We start from the raw sequence: 13,013 nt of genomic DNA, 5'->3' as shown, positions 1-13,013 counted from the left end.
AGTGCAGTGGCCCCCAACCTTTTCTTCAAGTGACCCCAATCATGCACCTCTAGACATGACCACGACCCCACTAGTTTAGTTGTAGTGAAGACTCAATACTCGAACGTCTTGGAAGTCGAACTCTTCGATACTCGAACGCAAAAGTTCGACTTGGTACTCGAAAAAATATCTGGTACTCGAACGTCCGCACATGTGGTTGTAAACAAAGGGTCCTGGCCTCTCCCTCCCCGCCGCCGCTGCCGCCACGGTCGTGAGAACAACAACATTCTCCTGCGTTGTCTGTGTTTTTCATTTAGAAACTTACAATGACACCAAAGAGGCTTATTAGTGGTGAAAATAAGCCTAAAAGGAAGAATGTAGTGACGACCATTGAACGAAAAAAGGAGATTATTGATAAATACGAGAAAGGAGCAAGAATCACCGATCTTGCAGCTGAGTATTGTATGGCGAAATCTACAGTAGCCACCATACTGAAGAACAAGGAGGCCATTAAGGGAGCTGATGTGGCGATGGGTGTGAAAAAGCAACTTAAGCGACCTGCGGCAGTGGAAGAAATGGAAAAATTGTTGATGGTGTGGATAAACGAAAGGCAGATGGCTGGTGATTCTATGTCAGAGGGCATAATTTGTGCGAAGGCTAGGCGGCTCCATGGTGATCTTATTTGTGATACTACCTCTGACTCCAGTGAAGATTTTAAAGCTAGTAAGGGGTGGTTTGGGTATTTCAAGAAGAGACTGGAATTCATTCTGTTGAGGCACGGCGAGGCCGCAAGTGCTGACAAAGTTGCCGCCGAGAAGTTTGTGCCTGAATTTAAGAAATTTGTGGATAACGAGCGTTAAGCCCACAACAGGTCTTTAATTGTGATGAGACAGGCCTGTTTTGGAAAAAAAAATACCAAACAGGACCTATATAACAAAGGAAGAGAAGTGTTTGCCAGGACACAAGCCCATGAAAGACAGGCTAACCCTGCTTCTGTGCGCCAATGCTAGCGGCGACTGCAAAATTAAACCGCTGCTGGTGTACCATTCGGAAAACCCCAGGCCATTCAAGAAGAACGGTGTGCAAAAGAGCAAACTCAGTGTGATGTGGAGGGCAAACAAGAAAGCCTGGACAACCAGGCAGTTCTTCATGGAGTGGTTTGTGGTGTCTGCACCTGCAGTGAAGACATACCTAATAGAGAAGAATCTACCACTCAAGGCCCTCCTGTTGATGGACAATGCCCCTGCACACCCTCCAGGCGTGGAAGAAGAATTGGGTAAGGGGTATAAATTCATCGAAGTGATGTTCCTCCCCCCCAACACCACGCCACTGATCCAACCCATGGACCAGAATGTCATCGCCAGCTTTAAGAAGCTGTACACAAAAGCACTTTTTGAGAGGTGCTTTGAGGTGACTTCTGAAACAGAGCTCACTCTGAGGGAGTTTTGGAAGAATCACTTCAATATCCTCCACTGCCTAAGGCTTATAGATAAAGCCTGGGGTCAAGTTTCTGTGAGGTCCTTGCAGTCTGCCTGGAAAAATCTGTGGCCGACCTGTGTGACAGCCAAGGATTTTGAGGGATTCGAGCCTTCAGTCCAGGAGTCTGCTGTGGTGGAGGACATTGTGTCTCTGGGGAGGGCCATAGGCATTGAGGTGGACAGTGATGATGTGGAGGAGCTGGTGCAAGCACACTGAAGACCTCACCACTGGCGAGCTGCGTCAACTTCACCAGGAACAGCTGCAGGAGGTAACTGAGGAGCTGTCTTCAGGGGAGGAGGAGGGGAACAGCAAGGAAAGAGTCTCCACTGCAGAGATCAAGAAATATTTGCGGCAGTGGACAGAGTTGGGAAACTTTTTGGAGAGGTGCCACCCTGATATTGCTGCCGTACACAGAAACATAAACCAGTTTGATGAAAATTTGATGCAGCATTTCAGAGACATTTTGAAAAAAAGGTAAAGGCAGATCACATTAGACAGATTCTTGTTGAAAAAGGATTCTAGTGAGAGTGCAAGTCTTAGTGAGCCAAAGCCCTCCACTATTGGGATCACAGGAATCACACGAGGAGACGAGTTACCAGACGGTGACTCGTCCTCCGACAAATAACCTCCCTCCTCCCCTCCTCTTCTACGTTATCCATCACCAGCCTTCACTTACGGTAAGTACAAATCAAAATTTTTAAAAAATTTACATTGAAATTTTTGTAAACTTAAGGTTTTGCTAAGGTTAGAACGAATTACCTGATTTATAAGCATCGGTAGTCGAACTTTTTGATACTCGAACAGCCATTTGGAACGAATTAAGTTCGAGTATTGAGTCTCCACTGTACATGTGTTATTATAATGTAATAACACCATGTTTGATCTTTAGAGGTCTTGGGGACCCCAGGAAAAATGCTCATAATCCCACTTGGGGTCGCGACCCCAAGGTTGGGAAAGGGGAGTCGTGTATGCTATATCTCATGGCAAAGTCAAGACTTCCAAGCACATACTGTTGGCTTTTGCTGTAAAGTCACTTACTGGCAACGTCCAGCTCATCAGAATCCTAAATAGATCCGGTCAGTGTGTCTCCTACAACGTGCAGGAGGGAATTGACACTTCACTGTGCATGTATAAAGTAGAACAGGATGGTGTGGTTCTTCCAGACCAGGTGAAGCCATATGCGCCCACGACTCTAGCCTGGGACAACATCGACAGGCTAGAAGAGACACTGACAGGTTGTGGAACATCTCACAGGGCCAATGGCATTGCAGTGCAACCTCGGGTGTTTGGTCCTGATCCACCTAGACCAACTCATGATGTGCCAAAGAACAAACAGAGAACCATCTCTATATCTCTGCCAGTCTATGCTGCAGGAACTAGGTGTGGTCCTCCCACTAGATGCTATGTTGAGGCCCAGACAGATGTCTGTGCTGATGCTTTGTAGAAAAAATTTTATGGCTGCTATGCAGACTGCACTATGCCACAAATCAGTGTCCATAGCTGGACAGGTTACAACATCTTGGCATCAAACCCTGTGGATGTTGTTCCCAGTGTTGTCAGCTACCTGCCGACCATAAATGCCCCAGCCACCCAGATAGCAACTGTTCATGAGATTCTCATCCAAAGTAAAAGAAGCATGACTTGCCTGCATATGAGATACATGTCAGTGGTCTTCAACCAAGCTGCAAATTAACAGATTCTGTGGGCACATAGGGACAGCTTTCCCAATACTGTGCCCAGACTTGGAGTCTTTCACACCATCTGTATATTCTTAGGTGTCACTGGAAAGCGTTTCCAAGATGCAGGCCTCAGGGATGTATGTATTGAATCTGGAACTGTGGCAGAGGGGTCTGTCAATGGTGTTTTGGATAGCCGTAAGTACAAGAGATCTCTGAGATTCCACAAACTCATATACGAAGCCCTCTTGAGACTGGTGTGGGATCAGCTTTTCCCAGTGGCTCACAGAGAACCATCCTGATGCCCATGATCTAGAGACGAGGGGCGGTCAGAAAGTTCTGCAATTCGGTATGTAAGTTAGCGCAACCAGTCGTGTCCTGTTGTGTCTAGTTAGGACAGGTTCTAACGTGTTCACAAACAGTACCACTCCGCTCCCTCACTCCCTCCTCAGTCATAAGGGAGCGACCAGTGGATGCGGTTGGCAGGAGTCGGCACAATGGACATGATCGAGGACCATGCAATGATCAAGTTCTTGATAAGAGGGGAAGAACGCGAAGGAGGTCCACGACAGGCTGGTTGCGGTGTACAACAACACTGCCCCTTTGTATGCCACAGTCACACGCTGGTACAAGGAATTTCGTCATGGCCGTGAGTCCCTTGAAGATGACCCCCGTTTGGGACGCCCCTCCGAGGCGACCTCTGAAGACACTGTTGATTGTATGGAGGCAATGATCATGGAGAATCGGCGGGTGAAGGCGGAGGAAATTTCGTTAGAGATTGGAATTTCTCATGGAAGCGTATGCACCATTATTCATCATCACCTGGGCATGAGCAAAGTTTCTGCTCGTTTGGTGCCCCAAAATCTTTCTCTGCATGATCGCCTTCAGCGCCGCACAAGTTCGGAGGAACTGCCGACTCTGCACAATGCAGACCCAGCAGGATTTGAGTCGAGGGTCATGACATGATGAAACGTGGGTCCACCACTGGGACCCAGAGACAAAGCTCGAGAGCATGGCCTGGAAACACAAGGGATCCCTGACACCACTCAAATTTCGGACCCAACCATTGGCTGGCAATATCATGGCCACCATCTTCTGGGACGCTGAGGGAGTGCTGCTGGTGGACTTCCTGCCGCACGGATCTATGATCACGGAGGAGTACTACGCTGAAGTACTCGGTCGCTTGAGAGTCTATCCGTCAGAAGAGGCGGGGCAAGTTGACCCGTGGTGTCCTCCTCCTCCACGACAACGCTCTGGTCCATAAGGCCCGCCATGCCCAGGCTGCTCTGAAGGACTGCGGCTTCGAGCAGCTCAATCATCCACCCTACAGTCCGGACCTGGCCCCCAGTGACTACTTTCTGTTCCACCAGCTCAAGTCCTCGTTGCGGGGGTGGAGGTTCCACGATGATGATGAGGTCAAGGAGGCTGTGGCAATGTGGTTGGAGGAGCAGTTGGAATCCTTCTGGCTGGCAGGAATCCAGAGCCTTCGTGACAAGTGGTTCAAGTGTATTCAAGTCAAGGGTAATTACATTGAAAATTATGTGGTTATCATTTTCGTTCCTCCGTAATAAATACCCAAATTGCAGAACTTTTTTACTTCCCCTCATATATTGCCCCAAGACTTGAATGCCTTTCCTGAGGGTATATCATCATCCACTGTAGAAGAATCACTTGACGGTGCAGTCTTCAGAAATGTCTATCATGCAGTACTTCTGTGAATTCTTGCAATATCTCAGGTCTCAGCACGGTCCACACTGCGATAACTACTGTAAGGCGAGTCAGCCCAACAACGTCGTCCACGGCAACGACAACTTGCACCCATCGGCTACACGACGCCGCAGGGCCATCTCCTGCCGCAAACGTACCAGTCTTACTGTCCTACCTGCCATAGGCTAGGGCCTCACGTGACCGAGTACGCAGTACAGTGTGCCGGTTGCCAGCCCAGCCCAGTACCGCCACGCCAAGCAGTGCTGACACAGCAGCGCCCTGCCCAGTCTCACCCCCCCCCCCACCTGACCTCCAGGGGGGCAGCCAACGCCTTACTCACCCAGTCTCCAGCGCCTTATCCCTTGTTTCCTGTTCTCTTATTTTTTCTTATGTGGAATAGTGCCTACAAGCAAGCTGTTTTACAAGGTACTTAGGTCTTTGTTGTTCTTTTTTACTGTTTTTGCTATTTTCACAGGCAGCCACCATCACCCGGCGGGCAAGCACTAACTCCCTATTGCCCCCCCACCCATCCACCTCACGGCCTGCCATCCACTCCACTACCTTCCAGCTGAGTCCTTTCCTGATTTTTTTTTTTTTTTTTTTAACGTTATCTAGTTTCGTAACCCCACCCCTTAACCATCCTCTTTTCCCATTCACACTTTTCGTTCCTAAAATGTTTCATTAACTAATGTATAAATAGGACCGGGAACTTCTAGAGGCGTTGTCAAAGAGAGAGACAGCATTTGCGGAAGGGCAAGTACCAGATTCTGACGGGGCTAATTATAAACATTTTCGAGACGGTAATCGCATGCCTAAAGCAGACCCCGCAATCATACCGGATGAGAACAAACCTGATGCTGCTCCTACAGCGGTCACAATTATTCATGATAACACAAAAGCCCCTCATTTCACTGGGGAGGAGGGTGACATTGATGTTCATACCTTCCTCTGTATCGTAGATGATCTCATCCCAAAACGTCGCTTAATGACCGATGAGGAAAAGATAAACACTCTCCGGGACCTTGTGGATCCCAGTGATTGCGCTGCACGGTTCATCATAATCAGTGATTATTTTACGAGAACAAAATCTTTCAAATCCCTCCGCCAACAGATCATCTCTGTGTTCGTGGCACAGTCAGAGCAAGGCCCAGTCTTCGTTCTTTTCAAGATGGCAGAGGACCTTAGGAACGGTTGGGGGAAGGTTCCCGTTCATTCATCGGCAATTGTGAGCGATGTCATCTTGCAGTTTAGCTCCTCTGCGTGGGAAACAGACCACCAGGCCGTTACCACTGAAAACCTAGGTCTCATCCTGGGTTATTTAGACTTCTTACCGCGCGTTAGCGATAAGATATTCGAGAAACTCAAGGAAGATGACGGCCTCAAGCCCAATTCTATTATACTGGAACATGGAACCCCCTATATTCATGTCCAAGATGATAAAGCCCCAAAACTGGTGCGATCGTTCGCAGCGGGAAGAGCGTCAGGTCGGTCGTCGGAGAGGTCAAAGCCTGACCAGAGGAGACGGGGCAGTCGATCCGGTTCTCCGGACAGGAGGGGGTGTCCCTCACGTTCACCATCTCACTCTCAGAGCCGCAGCAGGTACTCCAACACTCTTCTGCAACTACTGCCGTAAGAAAGGCCACACCTCTTCGAGGTGCTGGCGCAAGGATTCATCCCCCTCATGTTACTGCTCTTACCATAATTCAAGGAGCCATAGCTCGCAGGAGTGCAAGGTGCTCCGAGCTTGCAAGAGCTCGGGGGAAGACTGGCACACGGCCTCGCCAAACCCACCGTAACGTTCCGGGATGACCAGTTGCCAGGGGACAGTGTCAAAGTAAATGTAATGGACACGAAAAAGAGGGCTAACATTGGCTTATTGAAAATGGATGTCGAAAACGGACGCCTACAGTGCTGGCGGTTACGGAAGACGCTGATGCTTAAATACTCAGTTGTTAATGAATAATGAGGTTAGAAATGATACTAAGTGGCTGCTTACCAAAATCAATAGCGTACAGGGTACCCTTGGCTCTTCTTAACCATCTGAAGACTCTCGGGGAGGGAGTCAGCCAGATTTTGTAGATATTCCTAGTTAATGTTGTCCCAAATACCTTAGATGGCGTTTTGAAGGTGCAGAAGGGAAGAAGTGTCCCGATCTTGTAGCTGATGTTTGATGAACGCCCAAAGGTTCTCTATTGGATTAAAATCCGGGGAATTTCCAGGCCAAACTAGTTTATCTCTAATTTTTCAGTGTGGCATAGTGCCCCATCCTGCATGAAAACTTCAGTTTGACGCCGATCCATGCAGGGTTCAAGTTCATCCATGATAAGCTCAAAGTAGCTGTTTTGGTTCATTCTAATGTTCTTTGGTAAGAACACTAGTTTGTCAGCACCATGGTATGAAAAGCAACCCAAGACCATGAGTAAATCAGGGTGTTTTACCATACACTTTGTGTAGCGGAGGTCATAGGGATCACTGCCGCGGGGGCGGTAAACCCTTCCTCTTTGGTTGTCAGTCACCACAAAGCTTGCCTCATCAGACCATAACACCTTGCGCCATTCATCAAGGCCCCAATCTTTGTACTGAGTGGCAAAAGCTAATCTTTTAACATGATGGGCACGTGCTACCCACGGCTTAGGCACAGGCCTGCAACTCCTGTAATCCAGATCCCTCTTCAAATAATCTCTCACTGTTTGCTTAGCCACTCCTGCCAGCAAACACAGGTTCTTTTGCTTGATTTCCCAGCTTGTAATGCCAGGTTGGGCCTATACTTCCCTGCGAATGACATTCAGAGTCCTTTGAGTAACTTTTCGCCTAGGTCCTGCTGGTTTATTTGGGGATGGTACAATGCACGTCACACTGGCAAGATATTTTATGGCCCAACGCTGCACTGTTCTCAGTGAGATTCCCATGTTTGCAGCTATTTCTTTATTAGATTTATTATCCCTAATTAGTGGACATATGGCTTCAATCTGCGGTTCTTTGAAAAGCTTTCTCGGCCCTATAGTGCACATGGAAATGTCAGAAAGGTGAGGAATTTGACAGTCAAACACGCTCCTAAATGGAGTGATCAGTGACAAACATCCACCAATTGTGAAAGGCAAATAGACACTGGTGCTGGCTAGCTACACGGAGCTGAGAAAGGGCTCTCACGTGAGTTGCCAGATGTAACTTTTTTTCCTGATCCTCGAAGATCAGAGTGAGACAAAGGGGGTCAGGCGAATTTGGCGGTGGCGGATGGCGCATGACGATCCGTGCCTTCCGCCACTGCCAGCACTGTAGAGTGCGTTCGGTTAGCACTGTCTCCGTCGACTCCTTTCGTAGCCATGGCGGTGAAGGCCAGATGTAGCGGTGCCGCCATAAGTGTCTTTTTGGACACTGGGGTGGCGGCCAACGTCATTAACCTCCTGACTCTCTGAACACTACTTAATACGGAAGGGAAACGTGTTTGTCCTCGAACCACTTTCAGTGTGTCTCGCAAGCCTCGACAGCAAAGACTATCCAGTAGCCTGGTCCACAAATGCATGTTAATTTTAAAAGTTTCAAGGAAGTGCACTCCCTATATGTGCCTGTACTGTGTGCCAAAATTTAGAAGATTTCATACATATTTAACCCTCGACTCAGGCCAAAAGTAGCCGAATCCGACTCCACACCCCTGGGGACAACAACCCATTCTCGCACGCATCAGAATCTCTGAACACCCTGCTATCACGGAAAGTCATTCCTCCTGACATTGAAAAGTCTCTCCTTCAGGCTGAAGACCACGGAAGAGCAGCCCTCTTGAAGTTCCAGCAGGAGAGGCTGGAAACGGATCTTGGAAGCCTGTGGGATGTCCTGCATTGTCTTCCGGTGAAAACTTTCAAGGACCTGGCGAAGAAGACCAAGGTGATGCTCGCCCGGAGCAGAGATGGCTGTGGCAGGATCCACTGATTTCATGAGACGCGTTCTTCTGGGCGTACAAAGGAACACAAACCTGGATGTGAGGGAGTTTATGGTCAACTATGAGCTCTCTGCTTACCCGCTAGCTCTCTTTGATGAACGTGGGGACCTGCGGGTGATGGCTAAGAGCGCTCTCCTCAACGTCATCAAACCATCGTGTACAGATCCCACGTCACCCTCCTGCAGGACATCATCACACCAAGTCCTGATTCTGGATGGCATGGCTCTTCTCCAAATGTTTCCAGCCGGAGTGAAGATTTTCAATGAACTCTGCATGGCGTTCTTCGAGATGATCACCCGGTCTATGGGTTACCAAGAGGTCCACTTGGTTTTCTACCCATATGACATCGGAGCCTCACTCAAGGACAGGACAAGGCATTCCCGAACAAAGGCTGCAAGTTGCTCTGTCGACATTCAGCCTTCTACTCAAATCCCGGCAGGAATGTCGATGGCGAAGATTCTCTCCACGAATTCAATCAAAAACACCTTGACAAACCTGTTCGCTACCGAGTCCCAGTCCTTCCCGTGGACGTTCGCCTTCGTGTGCTCATGGAAGGACAAGATCATTGGATCCCCGGGGAAGGACGTGAAACCCTTCGCTTGCGCTCATGAGAAGGGGGACACCAAAATAATCTACCACCTCTCTCGTTTGCCAAAAACCACCGATGTCACCGTAGTGTCCCCCGATACCGACTTTCTTGTTCTGCTCATCTGCCACTTCAGCAGGATTCTGAAAGAAACAAAACTCCGCCTTGGAAAGAACTTATACAACATCGGCGACGTGCATGAGACGGTCGGACGGCGAACTGATGTAATCACCACCTTTCATGCACTGATGGGATGCGATACCGTCGGATCCTTCTTCAGGAAGGGCAAGCTGGTCGCCTGGGCTGTCTTTGTCAAAGCCAACAACACCACACTCGCCGCCCTGGCCAAACTTCAAGGAGGGCAGAAGAACGAAGAATCTCTCAAAGCGGTTCTGCTGTTCATCAGCCAGATATACATGTATGACTGTCCACTGCCGCAGGCCAGGTGGATTGCCCTGCAAAAAAAGAAGGTACAGCCAGCTCTCACACCACCAACGAAGGGTGCAGTGACGCAACACATCATGCAGGCGCAACTCCAAGCTCTTGTTTGGGAAAGAGCGTTAGAGCCGTCCCTGGTGAGGCTGAGCCCCACCGCCTGCACTGCAATCAGTCTTGGAAATCATCCGGTGCAGCTGCAAGGCCACCTGTGACACCAATCGGTGCTGTTGCCACCGCCAGGAGATAATCTGTTCCGACCTGTGCGAGTGCAGTCCGGACAAATGCCTCAACGATGACCCGAAACACGACTTCGCTTTGGACGACGAGGAAGAGGATGGGAATTTCTTATGATTACTTGTGATACGAAATTGACAGTTTTTGCTGCCACACCAGTCGAGTACTGATGATTACGTTCCATGATTCCATTCTGTGATTCAGTTCCGTTACCGTCACCACTGAAGTTATTGTTTGCCTTTGGTTGTTATGAATTTTCAATAAAATTAATAAACACTATCCCGCACGTGGATGCAACATATGCGTCACTAAGATTGTCTGGTCAAAAAGCGCGGTTTCTGATTGATGCAACTTATGCGTCACTATGATTGTCTGGTCAAAAAGCACAGCTTCTGATTGACGCAACATATGCGTCACTATGATTGTCTGGTCAAAAAGCACAGCTTCTGATTGACGCAACATATGCGTCACTATGATTGTCTGGTCAAAAAGCACAGCTTCTGATTGACGCAACATATGCGTCACTATGATTGTCTGGTCAAAAAGCACAGCTTCTGATTGACGCAACATATGCGTCACTATGATTGTCTGGTCAAAAAGCACAGCTTCTGATTGACGCAACATATGCGTCACTATGATTGTCTGGTCAAAAAGCACAGCTTCTGATTGACGCAACATATGCGTCACTATGATTGTCTGGTCAAAAAGTACAGCTTCTGATTGACGCAACATATGCGTCACTATGATTGTCTGGTCAAAAAGCACGGCTTCTGATTGACGCAACATATGCGTCACTATGATTGTCTGGTCAAAAAGCACGGCTTCTGATTGACGCAACATATGCGTCACTATGATTGTCTGGTCAAAAAGCACGGCTTCTGATTGACGCAACATATGCGTCACTATGATTGTCTGGTCAAAAAGCACGGCTTCTGATTGACGCAACATATGCGTCACTATGATTGTCTGGTCAAAAAGCACGGCTTCTGATTGACGCAACATATGCGTCACTATGATTGTCTGGTCAAAAAGCACGGCTTCTGATTGACGCAACATATGCGTCACTATGATTGTCTGGTCAAAAAGCACAGCTTCTGATTGACGCAACATATGCGTCACTATGATTGTCTGGTCAAAAAGCACAGCTTCTTATTGACGCAACATATGCGTCACTATGATTGTCTGGTCAAAAAGCACGGCTTCTGATTGACGCAACATATGCGATGGGTCCACCTCCATCTCCCTCGTAGGAGACGGTGGTAGCAGGTTGTTCTCCTCCGTGGGTCCCGTCCTCTTCTTACGTCGATGGTGCCTCCTCCTGCATCCTTCTCCATGGGGTGATGTCCTTTCCTTCGGGGTCAGCTCTTCGCGCCGCTGTCACGTTGCTGCCGGGGCCGCCGATGACGGCGTCCTCTGCAGTCTGGCAGCCGGGATTCTGCAAAGTCGAACGGGGCACCTGCGGTTCCAGGCATGGTGCCCGGAACTGCAGTTGGGACACACAGCCACCGGGCAGGCGTCGCCATCCCGAAGGTGGCGAACGCAGTCCCTCGTGGCGTGGTCCCTGCTGCACACCCCGCACAGCTCCTTCTGCCGTTGACACTGCCGTTGTCTGTGACCGAAGGCCTGGCACTTGAAACAGGCACCTCTCCGCTGCAGCAACGCAGGGGTGCGCCAACACCGGGTCCAGTGGGAGGTGGGCAGGGTACCCCAAGAGGACATCTTTCACCGTCGCCTCCTTCTTCTCCAGGGTGATGCCAGCAGCAATCTCGTCCAGGGTGGTGGCGTGGTCCCAGTCCCGTGCATGGATGAGGAAGTCCCCCGCCCGGGAGACCGTCACCCGGAGACGCAGCTTCCGCTCGTCCTCCATCCACCGAATCACCTGGTAGTAGTTGCTTAAGTCCGAGGACACCAGCCTCCACTCCGGCAGGGGTCCGTTGGTCCGGTCCTCCACGTCCTCATCTTGCCGTGTCCTCCGTCGGGCCTGTTTGTTCCATACGTGGGTCCAGCCACCGCCATCCCCGTCGTTGGGAGTGGACTCCGTGGGCCGCTTCCTCGTTGCCGCCACGCCAGAGGCGGGAGCAGAACGCTCAACCGGGCCATCTGCAGAGGCAAGTATGGGGGAGCAGCAGTGATGAGAGAGAGGTGCTCACGGAGGCAGCCGCAATTCAATTCAACAATTTATTGATAGCAATACATGAGATACAGAATAAAATAAACAAAAATTACAAAAACTAAGCTGCTATCAAAGCAGGCCCTCAGCAAGTGGCCTGCCCGATGTACAGTACATGGTTATCCGTGTTACAATAAGTCAAAAATACACGTTACTTAACCTGGTAGCTGCGGGGATCATATTTCAAAAAGGCCCCTCTAAGCGAAAATAATGAGAAAAAAATCATCACTCACGCAAACCATTTCATAATATATATCAACGCATTTGTGATCAGTTTATGCATCATCTATTTTGGGGATTTTATATCCTGGCAAAAATTTGGCCCGTCGCTGGCACACGGTAAAGCCACAAATTTGGCCCGTCGCTGCTACCGGGTTAATTGCCTCGCATTCACATGTCACCGGCGTAATAGCTTGCCAGCTCTTCGTCGGTGAGGTTTCTGTCGGCGTTGAGGAAGAGGTCATCATCCACGCCTGCAACGTCAACCTCGTCCTCCGAAACGTCCGACTCCACATCGTCGTACGTCGCCCACTCCCTCTTGTGGTCAAAGTGGCGTGGAGGGTTAGCCAGTGGGCGGGCCGTGCGGATGGAGGCTGGGAGAGGCTTCCCGTCACAGAGTGTCCTCCTCACAAGGGGGAGGGCTGTCTCGTGCGGGATCCTCTCAAACCTCGCCTCCTCCTCTTGTTCAGCGAGGTGCACGTAGCGAATCAGGAGATTCACTAGCTCGGCCTCACTGAAGGAGTAGGTCCATGGTGTCTGGGTCGCCTGACAGCTACCGGGGGCCTCGCGGGGCGCTGGCTCCTCAGC

General features: G+C 49.7%; 1 protein-coding gene across 1 annotated transcript; it reads left to right on the top strand.

Moving 5' to 3' along the window:
* Positions 1–948: 948 nt before the first annotated feature.
* On the top strand, positions 949–1,674 carry LOC126980615 (tigger transposable element-derived protein 1-like). The gene has a single exon (XM_050830717.1). It carries the CDS (start codon positions 949–951, stop codon positions 1,672–1,674), a length of 726 nt encoding a protein of 241 aa, XP_050686674.1.
* Positions 1,675–13,013: the final 11,339 nt, after the last annotated feature.

This window comes from Eriocheir sinensis, chromosome 44 (genome assembly GCF_024679095.1).
Source record: "Eriocheir sinensis breed Jianghai 21 chromosome 44, ASM2467909v1, whole genome shotgun sequence".
NCBI classification, from domain to species: domain Eukaryota; kingdom Metazoa; phylum Arthropoda; class Malacostraca; order Decapoda; family Varunidae; genus Eriocheir; species Eriocheir sinensis.
Note: the sequence above shows the minus strand (reverse complement) of the source record. Positions and strands in the feature narration are given on the sequence as shown.

Coding starts and splice junctions, on each gene's coding strand:
- LOC126980615 (XM_050830717.1), top strand. CDS start 949: ATGAAAGACAGGCTAACCCTGCTTCTGTGCGCCAATGCTAGCGGCGAC.